Source organism: Rhinoraja longicauda, chromosome 14, assembly GCF_053455715.1.
Source record: "Rhinoraja longicauda isolate Sanriku21f chromosome 14, sRhiLon1.1, whole genome shotgun sequence".
NCBI lineage: Eukaryota > Metazoa > Chordata > Chondrichthyes > Rajiformes > Arhynchobatidae > Rhinoraja > Rhinoraja longicauda.
In genome coordinates this window covers 16,807,913-16,826,477 of record NC_135966.1, presented here as the reverse complement: position 1 = coordinate 16,826,477, position 18,565 = coordinate 16,807,913, and the positions used below count along the sequence as shown (strand labels likewise).

General features: G+C 40.6%; 1 protein-coding gene and 1 long non-coding RNA gene across 2 annotated transcripts in view; one reads left to right on the top strand and one right to left on the bottom strand.

Annotated features, from left to right (window-relative positions):
* ecscr (endothelial cell surface expressed chemotaxis and apoptosis regulator) overlaps positions 1-7,997 on the bottom strand; it is a 42,104-nt gene extending 34,107 nt beyond the window's left edge. The window contains exon 1 of the mRNA XM_078411519.1: positions 7,883-7,997. Within this exon, the coding sequence (XP_078267645.1) occupies positions 7,883-7,934 (52 nt within the window). The 5' untranslated portion in view covers positions 7,935-7,997. The remainder of the gene's footprint in view (positions 1-7,882) is intronic.
* Positions 1-16,179, top strand: part of LOC144600102 (uncharacterized) — a 183,915-nt gene extending 167,736 nt beyond the window's left edge. Inside the window, exon 4 of the long non-coding RNA XR_013548082.1 lies at positions 16,120-16,179. This is a non-coding gene — a long non-coding RNA (uncharacterized LOC144600102). The remainder of the gene's footprint in view (positions 1-16,119) is intronic.
* Positions 16,180-18,565: the final 2,386 nt, after the last annotated feature.

Genomic DNA, 18,565 nt, shown 5'->3' with positions numbered 1-18,565 from the left:
TGAGGGTTTGGAAAAGCTATCCATCAAAGGTCTCCGAGGTGTCAGGCCAAACAAGAAACCAAGACTTGTTTACCTTGCTAGGAGGAATCTGAGGGATTAACTTAAGTTTTAGAAAAAAAACAAGTCTCTAATATTGTACAAAATACAATTGCTAAAATCAATATTGCCACCACAATCCGCAAAGAAGTGGTATATTTTACATGTTTAGGAAGGAACTGCAGATGCTGGCTTAAATCGAAGAGAGACACAAAAAGCTGGAGTAACTCAGTGGGACAGGAGCATCTCTGGAGAAAAGGAAGCATCCAGAAGGCACGTGGTCTGAACGTCTTCAGGTCTGAAGGAGGGTCTCGACCCGAAACGTCACCCATTCCTTCTGTCCAGAGATGCTCCTGTCCCACTGAGTTACTCCAGTTTTTTGTGTACATTTTACACGGATTTTTTAAACTATACAGTGAAGACAGGTGCCAACCTATAACACGGATATTCCATCTTCCATCGGATGTGTAGATCAACAAAATGAAATACCTAAAATCCCTAAAGAAAATTATATAATGAAGTGGAAGACGGTCACGTCTGTTTGGATGAATAATCGAAAATGGATCAACATACCTTCCTCATCTATGAATCTGTGGGTTGCCGAAATGACAAAGAGAAATTTCATATGAAATATCTTTACCATAGAGTGGAAAATGGAAAACATTGACTCGTCAATGAGTGGACAAGGTGAAATTTGAGGTTGTTTTGATCAGAGGAACAAAAAGTCCCAGAATATTTGTAAAGATGAATTGGTTGGAAATTATGCACAATATGCAATGGATCTTGGTTTACCGATTCATGACACACAAAGGGCAGCACGGTGGCGCAGCGGTAGAGATGCTGCCTTACAGCACCAGAGACCCCGGTTCGATTCTGACTACGGGTGCTGTCTGTACGGATTTTGGACATTCTCCCCGTGACCCATGTGTGTTTTCTCCGGGATCACCGGTTTCCTCCCACACTCCAAAGACGTACAGGTTTGTAGGTTAATTGGCTTGGTATCATTGTAAATTGTTCCTCGTGTGTGTAGAATAGTGTAAGTGCTTGAGGATCGCTGGTCGGTGCAGACACGGTGGCTTTAAGGGCCTGTTTACTGTGCTGTATCTCTAAACTAAACTAAAGTTAACAGTCTGAAAGAGGAAGTAATTAGAAAGATTTTGTTTGCAGAGACTTGAGGACCAAGAGTAAAGCGCCTCAAAATTCATTGGCTTCTGTGGGAGTAGTAAATGGTTATACTGTGGTGGACCAATATCTGTTTTGGCTGTAGTCCAGCTGCACACTGCATCTGCACACTGCATCATTATGGAGTACTCAAAGGAAAATAGCAGGTAAATTGGTGATTTGGCCTTGGCCTGTGTTTGTGGAGAATGGTGTGGAAGTCCCGACAGTGAGTGTCAGATGTCCCAAAACAGAACAATGAAGTTCTTACTTGAGCAGTTGGAGACTAGTTCAGAAGAGCAGGGCTTGGTGTGGTTGGGTCACTGTCTGGAAGGCTGGGTGGCCATGAAGTTTGTGATGGTTGGGTGGGTAGTGGTGATACATTGTGGACAGTCCCAAGAAGTGGAGGCGAATTTTTAAAAAATCAAAAAAATCAAAAGTGCCCATTTGTAATAAAAATAACTGCAGATGCTGTTTCATACCAAAAATAGACTCAAAATGCTGGAGTAACTCAGCAGGTTAGGCAGCATCTCTGGAGAATTGTACTTGGGGGGGGGGGGGACTCGAACCGAGAAAAAAAACAGGACAATTCAGGGCCAGCAACAGATGACTTCAGGCAAGGATACCAGGTAGAGCCGAATGTTGGCTCGAGATAGGCTTGAGCCCAAGAGGGATACATCATTATGAACTCTAAGCTGGTTAATGGACTTTTAATGGAGGGGGGGTGGGGGGGGGGGGGGGGAGGGGAGAGAGGGGAGAGAGGTATCTGTAGAAGTAAGGTACGGAAGGAGAACTGTGAGAAGCAGTGGGTTGATTATTGGTACCTGAAATCCTGGTTGGGTCTGAACTAGGAGGTCCCCATTTCTCAAATAAAAGTGTCCATTTGATTTTCTGGTGTAGCATGGTCGACACATAAATGATTGTTATCAAGACAATAGACAATAGACAATAGGTACAGGAGTAGGCCATTCAGCCCTTCGAGCCAGCACCGCCATTCAATGCGATCATGGCTGATCACTCTCAATCAGTACCCCGTTCCTGCCTTCTCCCCATACCCCCTCACTCCGCTATCCTTAAGAGCTCTATCTAGCTCTCTCTTGAAAGCATCCAACGAACTGGCCTCCACTGCCTTCGGAGGCAGGGAATTCCACACCTTCACCACTCTCTGACTGAAAAAGTTCTTCCTCATCTCCGTTCTAAATGGCCTACCCCTTATTCTTAAACTGTGGCCCCTTGTTCTGGACTCCCCCAACATTGGGAACATGTTTCCTGCCTCTAATGTGTCCAATCCCCTAATTATCTTATATGTTTCAATAAGATCCCCCCTCATCCTTCTAAATTCCAGTGTATACAAGCCTAATTGCTCCAGCCTTTCAACATACGACACCATTCAGATAATAATCTGCCTTTCTATTCTTACTTCCAAAGTGAATAACCTCACAATTATCTACATTAAACTGCATCTGCCATGTATCCGCCCACTCACACAACCTGTCCAAGTCACCCTGCAGCCTTATTGCATCTTCCACACAATTCACACTACCCCCCAGCTTAGTATCATCTGCAAATTTGCTAATGGTACTTTTAATCCCTTCATCTAAGTCATTAATGTATATCGTAAATAGCTGGGGTCCCAGCACCGAACCTTGCGGTACCCCACTGGTCACTGCCTGCCATTCCGAAAGGGACCCATTTATCCCCACTCTTTGCTTTCTGTCTGTCAACCAATTTTCTATCCATGTCAGTACCCTACCCCCAATACCATGTGCTCTAATTTTGCCCACTAATCTCCTATGTGGGACCTTGTCGAAGGCTTTCTGAAAGTCGAGGTACACCACATCCACTGACTCTCCCCTGTCAATTTTCCTAGTTACATCCTCAAAAAATTCCAGTAGATTTGTCAAGCATGATTTCCCCTTCGTAAATCCATGCTGTCTCAGAATGATCCTGTTACTGCTATCCAAATGCTCAGCAATTTCGTCTTTTATAATTGACTCCAGCATCTTCCCCACCACTGATGTCAGACTAACTGGTCTATAATTACCCGTTTTCTCTCTCCCTCCTTTCTTAAAAAGTGGGATAGTGCTCCAGAGATAAAATGACTTTTATGTATATGGTGCTTTCAGCAAAATTGTGTATGTTCCTGAATTTCTAGGCCAGATGCCTTGCTGCAATTGTACAAGACTTTAACCATACCCCACCTGCAGTAGTGGGCGGTTTTGCACTGCATACCAGTGCAAAGATGTACTTACCCAGGAGATTGTGAAATGTATATCCACTAGATTGAATGCTGCAATGAAGAGGTTGTCATTTGAGAAGCGTAAAATTGACTAATGCTCAGCAGATTTACAGTGATGTTGACGAACAATGTCTTGAAAGTGATTTACACGTTAGAGGCTTAAAGGCCTTTTCCTATGGCAGAAAAGTCTACAACTGGGGTCAGAATTTCAAGCTGACTGTCATTATTTGGGCTGAGACGAAGGGAAATATCTTTGCACATAATGTTATAAATCTCTGGGATGATCCACCCTGGAGGGCTGTTGGTGTTCAATCATTGAATTTATTAAAGGCAAAGATCAATAGATGTTTGGACTTATCGATAAATATTGGATTTGGGTGGGGAAAATGGATGAGCTGGAGGATCAGCCGAGATCTTATTGAAAAGCACAACTTGCTGAATTGGCTGCATGGCTTTTTTTCGTGTTTCTATCTTAAAGACACAGAAGAGGCCATTCAGCCCGTCAAATCAATGCAGACTTTAAAGAAGCAATTCCATGCATCCCATTCCCCCCTCCTTATTTCCCTGTAGGCCTGCAATTCACTCTCTCCCCACATGCCCATTGCTTTGATTTTGTTCGCCCCATCAAAGGGTAATTTACAATAGCCTATGAACCTACCAGTGCATCGTTGGAATGTGGGAGGAAACCAGAGCAGCCAGAGGAAACAAATGTGGTCAGGGAGAAAATGTGCAGGCTCCATCTGGACAACATCAGAGACCAGGTTCTAACCCAGGTCCCTGAAACAACGAGGAAGTGCAGCCAACTGATGCACAAGAGAAAAAAACAGAGTCATTGGAGTCAAAACTTGAAAAGGGAAGATAGTCAAGGTCATTAGACATGCATCATCTCAGTCCCAACACATGCTGCAGGAGATCCTGAAGGCAATGAACTAGGACTAGACATCTCCAGCTGCTTCAGGGATCAGAAGTAGGATGTTTTCTATAATTGCATCATGTTAAATTCCACTTGCAGCTCCTCGTCCAACAAAGCAGCCCAAGCCTGTTTGGAGTAAGACATTCAAGCACAGGCAAAAACATGGGAAGTAACATTCAGACAAATCGAGTGGTCGGTCAATGGCCATTAGCAACAAAACTGAATCTAACAACCCACCTTTAGTATTTAATGTTATCACCATCGAACGGCGAGTCCCGTAACATCAACAATTTGGGATAATCATTGACCAGAAATTTAACTGGAGCAGTCAGATAAATATTATGGCAACAGAAGCAAGTTAGAGGCTAAGTATTCTGATTCCTCAAAACCTTGCACCATCTAGTAGGTACAGAAGTATGATGGAATACTTAGTACAACTGATAGGATTAGACATGCCTTTGCCCAAAGTTTAGCGATTAAGCAAAAATTCTCGTGAAAATCAAATTAAAAAACTACAGATGCTGCAAATCTGAAATAAAAACAGAATTAATATTAACTCGGCTTCACTTTCCTAAGAGCTGCCTGGTCTTTTTGAGTGTTTCTGCCATTCTCTAATTTCATGGCAGAATTGCGAGACCATTTTAGAAGATAATTAAGAGGGACCTGCATTGGGCTGGGTCTGTAGCCAAGAGACCAGGCACAATAAAGATGACAGATAGACACAAAAAGCTGGAGTAACTCAGAAGGCAGGCAGCATCTCTGGAGAGTAGGAATGGGTGACGTTTTGGGTTGAGACCCTTCTTCAGACTGAGTCATGAGAGAGGGAAACTAGAGGTGGAAGTGAGTAGGAAAGAAAAGGCAAACACTTTGCAAGAGATAGAAGTGCACAAGAAAATTACCAACACTATTTATGATAAATTATCCTTTCTTGCTTATTCCTTTTACCAAATCATTCTCCAGCATCTATCCTTTATTGTCCATTTGGTTGACATTTCAATTGCAGCTGGTCTTTTATGCATTTTGGCCTCATGCACCTATGATTTTTACTCTCACTTTTGCAATATTCCTTAAATCTGTCTCTTTGAGTTTCTTGTGTGGCCACACTCCACTTGCACCATCAGCGTTTGTTTTGTTTCGAGTCCAAGTAGAATTAGGCCATTCGGCCCATCAGGTTTACTCTGTAATTCAGTCATGGCTGATCTATCTCTCCTTCCTAACACCATTCTCCTGCCTTCCCCCATAACCTCTGAGACCCATACTAATCAAGAATCTATCTATCTCTGCCTTAAATATATCCACTGACTTTGCCTCCACAGCCTTCTGTGGCAAAAAAATCCACAGTTTCACCACACTCTGACTAAAGAAATACTTCCCTTTCTCTTTCGTAAAAGAACATCCTATAATTCTGAAGCTATGATCTCTAGTCCTAGACTCTCCCACTAGTGGAAACATCCTCTCCACACCCACTTTATCCAAGCCATTCACTATTCTGTACGTCTCTTTCTTCTAAACTCCAGTGAATATAGGCCCAGTGCCGTCAAACACTCATCATATGTTAACCTACTCATTCCTGGGATCATTCTTGTAAACCTCCTCTGGACCCTCTCCAGATCCAGCACATTCTTCATCAGATATGGTGCCCAAAATTGTTCACAATATTTCAAATAAGGCCTGACCATCCCTGTTTTTGTATATAAGCCCTCTTGAAATAAATGCTAGCATTGTGTTTACCATTGTGTTTGCTTTCTTTACTACTGATTCGACTTGCACATTAACTTTTTGGGAATCCTGCACCAGCACTCCCAAGTCCCTTTACACCTCCAATTTCTGGATTCTCTCCCCATTTTGAAAATAATCTACGCCTTTATTCCTACTACCAAGATGCATGACTCCACACTTTGCTGCACTATATTCCATCTGCCACTTCTCTGCCCACTCTCCCAACCCATCCAAGTCTTTCTGCAGAGTCCCTGCTTTCTCCACATTACGTGCCCCTCAACCTATTTTTGTATCATCTGCAAACTTGGCCACAAAGCCTTCAATCCCCTCATCCAAATCATTAATATACAACGTGAAGAGCAGTCGCCCCAGCACCGAGCCCTGCGGAACTCCGCTAGTCACTAACAGCCAACCTTTATTGCTACTCTTTTTCTTCTGCCATCCAGCCAACCTGATATACATTCCAGTATCTGCCCTTTGATACCATGGGCTCTCATCTTCCTTAGCAGCCTCCCATGTGGCACCTTATCAAAGGCTTTCTGAAAATCTAGATATACAGCATCTACTGACTCTCCTTTGTCTGTCCTGCTATTTACTTTTTCAAAGAATTCCAGCAAATTTATCAGGCAAGACCTCCACTTCACAAAGCCATGCTGATCTCCGCCTATTTTATCGTGAACTTCTAAGTACTCCGTAACCTCATCCTTTATAACTGACTCTAAAATCTTACCAACCACCAAAGTCAGACTAACCGGCCTATAGTCCCCACTATTCCCCTGTGCTCCCTTCTTGTGCAGTGGGGTAATATTGGTAATTTCCCAATCATCTAGAACCACTCCTGACTCTAGTGATTCTTGAAATATCACTATCTATGCCTCCACAATCTCAAAAGCCACCTCTATCAGACTACTAAGGTGCAGTCCATCTGGTCCAGGTAACTTATCCACCTTCAGACCTTTCAGCTTTCCATGCAACTTCTCCCTAGTAATAGCCACTCCACTAACTTCCACCCCCTGATTATCTTGAATTTCAAGCACGTTGCTAGTGTTTTCCATTGTGAAGACTGATGGAAAAAGTTATTCAACTCCTCTGCCATTTCTTTACTCCCCATCATCATTTCCCCAGCTTTATTTTCCAGCGGTCCAACATCCACTCTTGCTCTTACTCTTTATTATTGTCAAGATTATTTGGTGAATGCTACTACTTATGTTATTCACCTCTTACCACAATGGCTACAAACTCACACATTGTAAAAAATAAAGAGCTGAAATAAATATTAAACTTTTGCCTATTCAACTATAAGAACATTCACTGCAACTGATTTGCTATAAATGCCAAACTTAATATATACAAAAATATATCATCCAGAAAGTGCAGAAACATTAAAGATAAGAGTATTTTCCTGTAATATAAATACATTTTAAGTTCACCATGCAAAATAGTAATGATTTCTTATTCTCATATATTATGAATAAATAGAATTGCCCAAATCATACTCAAAGAAAACATTCTTTGAAGTGATAAACTTAAAACTTATTTTTCTTTTTCTTGTGGTGCAAGAAATATAGAAAGTGTTACAAACATCTTATCACTTGTGGAGAAAGATAATACTGGTGGAGAGGGCTAAACATTACGTTTTCAGTGAATATATAATCAAGCTGCATTACGTGTAACTTTTGAATAGTTCTGAAGCTGGAAATAATTAAAAGTGGTTGACATGAAAACTAACAAAGAACAAGTAGAATTTTCTTTTTCTAATAAGGCTGACAAGGCTATAGTTAAGTAACCTGATGAGGCTATAAATAAACCATTCCTACCTTTCAAATATAAGCTGAAAAACAGAAAAACAATGACTTTGAAACTTTTCATTTCTTTTTTCGTGCTTTAATGCAGATATCTATACATGAATGTGCTTCCCCAAGTCCACGTTGGTTTGCAAGTGGAAAAATGTATAAATGTATGGCTCTGCACTATTTATTTCTGGTGTTTCCTTTGAAAGAATGGCAGGAAGTTGAAAGAAATCACATGGGAATTAACGCCACAGACCATTTGCTTATCTAATACCATGTTCTGATTCACAGGGTGTGGGAATCCTGCACCGAAAAGTTCACAATGATTTGGCACCATTTGCATTTTAGTTGAATGCCAGCTCCAGAAATACTCTTTAAAAATAGATCTGTTTACTAACGTTCCAAATTTTACAGACTATAATTTCAACTCATTTATTTTAAATCTATTCTGAAATAGAATATACAATATAACTACAGTAAAGAGTTCTCAAATCATTCTAATCCTGTTTGAAAAGTAAATTATAAGGTGCAATTTTGCTTTCATTTCTTCTTTCGGATCCAACTTCCTTTACATTGCTTCTCTTGGTGAAAATACTTTATTTCAAAATACTTTCTGATGTTTCTTTCCTTACTCTCTTAAATCGTTCTGGTTGGTGTCTTCATTTTGTATACAAATTTCTGTTTTTCATTCCACTGTGCTCAGATCAAAGAAAAGGTTACCCTCCCAATTGTCTGACACTAACACCACACAATCGAAGTTCAATGAAAGATTAAATCCACAATACAATTCCAATACACTTCGAAGACTGGCAACTAAATTATGAACCTTCTACAAGGTCTTTGAATCACATAACATGCCTTTGCTAGCTGGTACAAATATATTGATGTAATCCAACAGGGAGGGTTTGAATGTTATGTACCTAGTGAATTCAATTAAAAATGGTGAAGTTGCTGTTCATTTTGTGTCTGTAGTTTTCGGGAAACAGTGAGTGTTCAGAACAATTGATTCCACAAAGCTGGAGCTGCTGGCTATGAAAAATAAACAATAGAATGACTCAAAGAAAAGCTTCCATCATCATGAGTGATCAAAATCACAGACAGTTTAAGGGAGCAGAGACATAGGAAGGAAGGAATGAGCACGTTAAGAAAACAAAACAAAAAAAATTGAAAAAATATGATAAATTATATTAATGAAAAACCAAAGATGTTTTATTCCTATAAAGAGTAATAGACTACAGCATACTGAGACAAAAACATTTATCTCTGTGTTAAAACATGTGAATATTATCTTTGAAGAATCCAGAGTATTAGCTTTCATTAGAGGGCAGTGTAGATACTATAGTTAAAGAGGAAAAAAATAGTGAAATATAGTGAGAAATGAAATAGTAAGAGGTTTATCATCATTGAAAGTGGGTACGTTGACAGGCCTAATGAAATATAACCGTAGCTATTAAGAGAAGTTAGGGAGGAAGTAGTTCAGGTTTTAACCATATCTTTTTCCAATAGGATTTGCCTGCAGGGCTAATGCTGAATGACTGCTAGCAAAGCATCGTTGTTAAGGCACAATCTTAATCATAATGTATTAAGGCACAGGATAATCAAATATGGTTGGAATGGATGTATTAAGGGAATGTTGCGACTGACCAATACCACATTTTCCAGGAGTAACACAAAGGACAAATGCGGAAAGTGTATTTGATGTACTCTAAGTGGATTTCAGCATGGCAAATTGATCAGACAATAAAAGCCCATGGGCTGCAAAGGAAAGTGGCAGGTTTGATCCAAAACTGATTTAATGGTTGGGAGCAGAGTGCAATAATAGGCAAGTACCTTGTTGCCTGGACGGTTATTTTCAGTGAAGTTCTCTGCAGGGCTCAGCACTATATATCTTTATTTGTGTGATTTTGAGAAGCGATTTATATTTAAATACTGAGCCATATTCAAAATATTTGCAGATGATTACAAAAATATGGCTTTATTCACAAAATGCTGGAGTAACTCAGCAGGTCAGGCAGCATCTCGGGAGAGAAGGAATGGGAGAGAAGAAGGGTCTCGACCCGAAACGTCACCCATTCCTTCTCTCCCGAGATGCTGCCTGACCTGCTGAGTTACTCCAGCATTTTGTGAATAAATCGATTTGTACCAGCATCTGCAGTTATTTTCTTATACAAAAATATGGCTGTATGGTTAATGGGAAGAAAGAAGTTTTGTGAAAATTGGCAAATAGAATCCAAATGACACACTGGTAGAGCTGACGCCTCACAGCACCAGAGACCTAGGTCAATCCCAACTTCGGTGCAATTTGCACATTCCCCCTGTGGCTTCATGGGTTTCCTGCAGGTTCTCCAGTTTTTTCCCACATCCCAAAGATGTACAAGTTTGTAGGTTTCTTGGCCTCCATAAGATTCCCCATAATATGCAGGAATTTGATGAGAAAGTGGAATAACACAGAACTTGTGTGAGCGGGTGATCAATGTTCAGCATGGACTCAGTGGGCCAAAGGGCCTGTTTCCATGCTGTATCTCTAAAACTAAAAAGCAAATGTGAAGACAAAGAATTGGTTAAAATAAAATATGATTGAGTTTTATATATTTGCAGCTGTATACAATAAATGAAATGGGTGTTTTGCTTGAACTATGTGAAAAAAGCATCCATTGTTGGAGAACTATATACAATTCTAATCACTACATTAAGGCAATTTTGTGCTGGGGAGGATGCACAGGAGATTTACAAGAATGTTACTGTTCTGGAGTGAATAGGAGGACATTATTTGTTAGTAAATAACAAATTTAAGGCCATTGGTAGATGAATCAGAAGGGTGTTGGAAGTAAAATGTTTTATCCAGGCAGTGGTAGGATTTTCAATGGTTCAATGGTTTCTTTATTAAAATGTGTAACCACCTACAATGAAATACCTTTTTTGCAGATACTTCAACAAGACTATCACCATACATGAGAACAATCCCCCAGTTAGACCAGAACTCAGCTTGAAAGTCTAATTGAGGCAAAAAGCCTCCCTGCTTGATAGATACTTGGATGAGCTCTTGAACTGTCATAAACATTCAGCAATGGACCCAGATCTGAAAAATGGAAATAGATTCAGGGGCCTTTTGCCTGGCAAAATTATGATAGTCTGAATGGCTCTTGTAAATTCCTATGATGGCACAATTCTTTCTGCTGTTAGTTTTAAAGGGGTCGAGATAATGAAGCACACAGGTTTCACAAGTATCATTACTTTGAGGTCCTATTATCTAGCTAGAATTCCAAAGCCATTTTGGAGCGTACCCACAAGAAACATCATTGAATGTGATGTTCAGGGGTAATATACAAGAAGTAAGGGCATAAACTAATCTTTAGAGTCTCTGTGACTCTAATCTTTTACCCCCCACCACCCATAATATTCTCTGGAACTGATAGGAAGATGGAGAAACCTTTGCATTACAAATAAACAGGCCAGAGCTCATATGGTATACTCCATTGTTAAGTAAGATCAAGGCTGATATTACTTTGGCCTTAACTCCTTCTTCCTGCTTATTTCCCATAACCTATGAGGTCTAAAACACAGTCTAACTCTGCATGTGGCAAGTCCAGAACAACAGAACATAACATCAAAACTATAGCCAGGTCATTCCATAACATGAAGAATGGTAGAAGCATGGAAACATCTCCCACAGAAAGCAACAGGCACAGCTTAATTAATGTACTTTAAATTCAAAATCAATAGAATTTTGCTTTCTGGTAGTTTTCAGGTTCATGGACATAAGAACATAATCCTGTCTGTAAATACAAGAACATTCATAGGATGAGAGGTTTCTCCTGGAATTATTTGGAGAATCAGAAAAAAAATCAACACAAATTTAAAAATTCAAAATTTTCAGTATGAAAAGATGAACCTCCATTCGGAAAAAAACCGGAGTAGGCACTGGAAATGGAAAGGGTGAATGCACACATCATTTCCCCTGCAAGCCACAACAGTGGCCTGGAACAGCTACTCTAGATCAGTGGAAGATTTGGTTCATTTAGGCTGCCATAAACAAAAAAATAATAACCATAAGAAAAATGGTCATTGCATGCCAAGGTTTGTCCCTTATTGAAAAAAGCTAAATGAATGCAGATGGAACAATATAATACAAAACAATCAGCAGTTCAATGTTCCTATCAACAGCAAGCAAATTCTATCTTTCTATTGCAGCTGGTTTGAGACTATGAGAAAATCTGACATGAGACCAAATTAATGTATGCTTAATTTTTAATGAGAATTGTGCTTTGAACTGGACACATCAGCCTGTGGGGCTGATTTCATGTTGATGTTCTTACTAAATTGCCAATTTCAGGGCTGTACATTTTTTTTCAGGATTTGGCATCAATTCTGGCTCAAGGTTTAACAGTAGATTTTAATGGGAAATATAATTTACCCATTAATTGGAACAGAGAAATTTTGCCAGGTCTTACTGCAGCAAATTTCCTGAGACCGAACATGTTCCTACATCTGCTCCCTTGCTTTTATTCCAAGTCTTCTAACACATGGACTGCCAACACTGCATCAGGAAAGGAAAATGTCCTGTGATATTCTCCACCCACTTTTACTCTTCATCCATAAAATATTTCAGCTAGCAATTTTCTTGCCAAACGGGATGCAAAGCCCCTCAACAGGGCAGTCATTGCTGTGCACAGCTTCCTATCTCCTACTGAAACGGAGATTCAACAAAAGTCCAGTTTGGCCCAAAAGCTCGTTATAAATAGTAAACTGAGCCAATCTTGAGAAATCATGCCAGTTCAGCTGTGGGTGATTTTTTTTAGTGGCCAAACTGAAATCACTGATTTTTTTCAGTGATTTAAATAATAACTATAAATATATTCTGTATGAAACATAATAACTAAAAATATTGTTAAAGCTGCATTTTAAGATTACAAAAGTATTTATGTTTACCTGTAACATGAATTTCTAATTGAGCATTGCAACAGCATGTAGCCTTGAAATACAGCAGAGTGGTGCTTCGTGAACAACAGTAATTCAGGTAGACACAAAATGCTGGAGTAACTCAGCGGGACAGGCAACATCTCTGGAGAGAAAGAATGGATGATGTTTTGGGTCGAGACCCTTCTTCAGACCTGAAGAAGGGTCTCGATCCGAAACGTCACCCATTCCTTCTCTCCAGAGATGCTGCCGGACCTGCTGAGTTACTCCAGCATTTTGTGGCTATCTTTGATTTAAACCAGCATCTGCAGTTCCTTCCAACACATAACTGTAATCCAGGTGTCAGGAAACTTGTTTGAGTAGATGGAGAAGCCGAAGAATTACTCTTTGTGCAGTTACTGAGTATCAATGGGTGCAAATAGGGAATGTCTGTGTAGCAATTCATTAAGGCACTACCTACTGTGCAAAAATTAGCAGACTATGCCATAATTCAGGTAAAGAATCTGGCAATGCTCAGCATTCATTCACTTCATGGTATTCAAGAAATTCTGCTTCAAAGCCAATATTAATAAAGCACGATACTCTTTAACTTGACAGCTCACCTTTCTCAAGACTTCCTGTGACTGAGTGAATATCTGACTGTAATTATTGAAAACATTATGCTCTCAGCTAGTTAGGGGTTTGGACACCTGGTATTATACGGAGATCCAATCACCAGTTCAGCAAGGCCAGTTCATTTGGCCACAACTGCATGTACACAAGGACTTTAAAGGCAGTTCACCACAATAGGTATGAGCCTCAATGCATGGTTGAATTGCATCCTGAGGGTCAATATACAAGGTTCGCCAGTAAGTGAAATATGGTTTAATCTATGACAGGGAAAGAACTCCCAATATGGACTACATACAGAAATGGTTTATAAATGAAAATTATTGACAGCAATATATCCAATTCCTATTATTAGTTAAAAGATTGATGATATTACGGCGGCATGGTGGCACAGCGGTAGAGTTACTACCTTACAGCACCAGAGACCTGGGTTCAATCCTGACTATGGGTGCTTGTCTGTATGGAGTTGGTACATTCACCCTGTGACCTGCGTGGGTGTTCTCCGGGATCTCCATTTGTTTCCCCACACTCCAAAGATACAGAATAGTGAAAGGCTTGGATAGAGTGGAAGTGGAGAGGATGTTTCCACTAGTGGGAGAGTCTAGGACTAGAGGTCATAGCCTCAGAATTAAAGGACGTTCTTTTAGGAAGGGGATGAGGTAAAATCTGTTTTGTCCGAGGGTTGTGAATTTGTGGAATTATTTGCAACAGAAGGCTGTGGAGGCCACGTTAGTGGATATTTTTAAGGCAGAGAGATAGATTCTTGATTAGTACAGGTGTCAGAGGTTATGGGAAGAAGGCAGAATGGGGTAAAGGAGAGATAGATCAGGCATGATTGAATAGCAGAGTAGCCTTGATGGGCCGAATGGCCTAACTCTACTCCTATCATTTATGACCTTATGTACAGGTTTGCAGGTTAATTGACTTGGTATAACTGTAAGTTGTCCCAAGTGTGTGTAGGATAGTGTTAGTGTGCGGGGATTGCTGGTCGGCCCGGACGAGTTGAGCCGAAAGGCCCATTTCCGCGCTGTATCTGTAAACTAAACTAAATAGACAATAGGTGCAGGAGTAGGCCATTCAGCCCTTCGAGCCAGCACCGCCATTCAATGCGATCATGGCTGATCACTCTCAATCAGTACCCCGTTCCTGCCTTCTCCCCATACCCCCTCACTCCGCTATCCTTAAGAGCTCTATCCAGCTCTCTCTTGAAAGCATCCAACGAACTGGCCTCCACTGCCTTCTGAGGCAGAGAATTCCACACCTTCACCACTCTCTGACTGAAAAAGTTCTTCCTCATCTCCGTTCTAAATGGCCTACCCCTTATTCTTAAACTGTGGCCCCTTGTTCTGGACTCCCCCAACATTGGGAACATGTTTCCTGCCTCTAACGTGTCCAATCCCCGAATTATCTTATATGTTTCAATAAGATCCCCCCTCATCCTTTAACCCCCTTAACCCTTTAAGTTTAACCATCCTTTAACCCCCTTAAAGTTTCAACCATCCTTTAACCCCCTTAAAGTTAACATTAATAGACTAATTGACTCAACTAAATCTTCAAAGGCTTGCAGCCCACGATGGATTGGTGAGAACTCTCCTATAGGAATTATATACAATGACAATTTAAGGGGGATTTTTGTTGGCTCGTGCAAAGATCATGAAACATGAAAGTTATTTTTAAGTTCAAAATTAAGATATTTAAAATTAGTTCAACAATTAATAGTTAACATACGATGGTAGGATTATTGATATTAATAACAATTTAACTCTTCCTATTTGTAGAAGGTTCAAAAGAAGAAAAAGGAAGCAGAAAAATATTTGATCTAGCCCTGGAATACAATTTCATTGAGGAAATTGAAGTGAAGGCCATTTCTCATGCAGAAATTCATTGTTAAATTGATATGGATGTGTCCACACACTGATATTTTGATGCTTATTATGGGCGGCACGGTAGCGCAGCGGTAGAGTTGCTGCTTTACAGCGAATGCAGCGCCGGAGACTCAGGTTCGATCCTGACTACGGGTGCTGCACTGTAAGGAGTTTGTACGTTCTCCCCGTGACCTGCGTGGGTTTTCTCCGAGATCTTCGGTTTCCTCCCACACTCCAAAGACGTACAGGTATGTAGGTTAATTGGCTGGGTAAATGTAAAAATTGTCCCTAGTGGGTGTAGGATAGTGTTAATGTACGGGGATCACTGGGCGGCACGGACTTGGAGGGCCGAAAAGGCCTGTTTCCGGCTGTATATATATGATATGATGATACTATGCTGAATATGAACACCTAATAAAACATAATTTACATAATTATGTATCACAATTAATGTGATATTATCCAGGGTCGTTATATCCATTAAGAGCCCCTAAAATTTATTTTAAAAGAAAAAACATTTGAATCAGCACAAAAATGTCAATCCACATTTGCCTTACAGGAAAAGATGTAATTTCCTGCCAGACAACCATTGGAACACAACGTTGTCTGAAACAATAAGTACCACCAAACTAAATAAACTCATTCCTTATTTTTATGTTAATCAATTTCCTTTCCAAGTCCATTATGACATCAATGTTCAGACATTGTAAACCAATGAACAAGGAAATCAATGTCACTTTACACAAAACAGATTATAGATTTCATCACTTCAAGCTGACCTCCAGAAATATTTCAAGGCAGCACAGGGAACTGTTCACTTTATCTATGCTTTCTTCACACACTCTTTACTAATCTACTTTGCTTCCTACTCAGCATTAACAATGAAGCTGGTCCTTGCACACGATTATGGAGAGTAAGGATTATGAAGAAAAGGAAAAACTGGCCAACAAACTAGCGGAATTGTTTAAAAGGGCCCAGTGATCTATTGTAAAACATTTGTTGGTTGACTCAATTAAGATGCCTACGTGTATTTAATGTAAAAGATAGGAAAACTTGTCAAGATCTCTATCACCATACCCTATTTTGGTGCAAGTAGATTAATTCTCCACATAATCATTGGTATTGAAATAAATCAACAGCAGATTCCAAGCACTGACTTTTACAGGTTCAGTTTAGAGATACAGTGCGACAAGAGGCACTTCGGCCCTCCAAGTCTGCTCCGATCAGCAATCCCGTACAGAAGCACTATCCTACACATGAGGGACACTTTACAATTTGACCAAGCCAATTAACCTACAAACTTGTACGTCATTGGAGTGTGGGAGGAAACCTGAGCTCCTGGAGAAAAGCCATGCAGGTCACGGGGAGAACGTACAAATTCCATACAGTCAACAACCGTAGTCAGGATTGAATCCGGGTCTCTGGCACTGTAAGGCAACAATTCTGCCGCTGCACCACTGTGCCACCCTGTTTAGGTTAAGGGTACTTTAAATCCAACAGATAACTAAAATCTTTAATGTGACTGATGCAAGTAAAAATTACCATTTACGGATTACCCCCTCAAATAGGAAATAACCCAATTTATATTTCCTATAACTCAGCATCTTTGTTTGCTTCAGCGAACTGCAGTCTCTGAAGTATGTTAAGCATCATATTACGGTCCATGGAATCTGGCTTAAACATGCATTAACTTTTTGAGGTTGCACATTAACCAAGTGTTGATAGACAAACAAACCATGCAGTTTACTAAACTGGTTCCAGTGGCGATGATCACATGCGTACAATCAGCCATCCGTACCTATAGAAATCTAGCCAGAACTGCGAAACGGAGTAGCCACACATTCAAAGCATTATTAGCTCAGAAGAAATAACCACCTATTTCCTGCCTTTTTCCTGTTTGTCTGCAGCTGACTCTGGGATCCTTGAGATGTTTCCGAAAAGATCCAGGTTCCAAACAATTGATGGGATTGGCAAATATCCATTAGATTCAGCAGGTGGTCCACTCTTCTAAGAGATTGCCAGTGAATTTGCATAAGATTCAACTTGCTAATAAAGCTGAGCCTGTCAGTCAACGTTATGACAGGTATAGGGTAACCTTGGTTCATCCCCTGTCTACTTCCAGCATGCATAAATGGAGCTGCCCTTCTCAAGATGGGATGGCAAATCCATCCATATTGACCCGATTGTCATCTTCACATGGGCAGTAGAAACTAAATGTAACCAAGAGTTATTCAGATGGGGAGATGAAAGTCCAGCTATATAGATAAGCTCCACTGCAATTCCATTTCCTTGGAAAGTTTCTCAATCCATTGAAAGCCCACTCTGGAGAAATTAATATTAGGGCTAAGCATATTATTTATGCTGGTGCATGTTGCAAAAATCAGAGTATAAAACCAGAGTCACCGTGCCAAGTCTGAGATGGGAAATCCCTCCTCATGATGCTGATTACTCCACCATCCCCTGCCTCACAAAACACAAACATTAATTGAAAGATACAATATGGTAACAGGCCCATTGGCCTACTGGGTCCACGCCGACCATCAAAAATCCTTTCACACATGAATAACGTTATCCCACATTCGCATCCACTCCTGACACGCTTGGGAGAATTTTCAGAGGCCAATTAACTTACAGACCTGCAAGTCTTGGGAAGTGGGAGGAAACTTGATCATCCTGAGGAAACCCAGAGGGAGAACATGCAAACTCCACGCAGACAGCACCCATGGTCAGGATTGGACCCAGGTCTCCGGCGCTGTGAGGCAGCAGCTCTACCAGTTGTGCTACTGTGTTGCCCAAGAATGCAGCTCAGTGCAGAGATCAGCCCTCAACCCTGAAACAATTAGAGTCTCCATCCACTTAGGCCAAGGAATCTACTCTTTTTTGATGTTTGTTAACAGTTGAGAATAATGGAGGCAAATGTAAAGGTTAAAAACAGAAATCGCAAGGCAGGGATAAAGACAGAAGGGACTGCAGATGCTGGAGTCTTGAGCAAAACACAAAGCGCTGGTGGAACTCAGCAGATCAGGCAGCATCTGTGGAGGTAATGGACAGACAGATTTGGAAGATGGGTCCCGACCCAAAATATCCCCTGTCCATTCCTTCCACAGATGCTGCCTGCCCTGTAGAATTCTTCCAGCATTTTATATAGAGCACGGATAGATCCCCTTTAATAATCAATCAGACAACTTAATCAATAGCTCAATCCCACAGTAACCCTGGACACACCCAACCAGATATATTTTCCTTGTCCTATCCATCCCTTCCCTACCATGTTTGCATTTGAAAACTATCATATTTGCCATCTTTCTCACCCCACTTC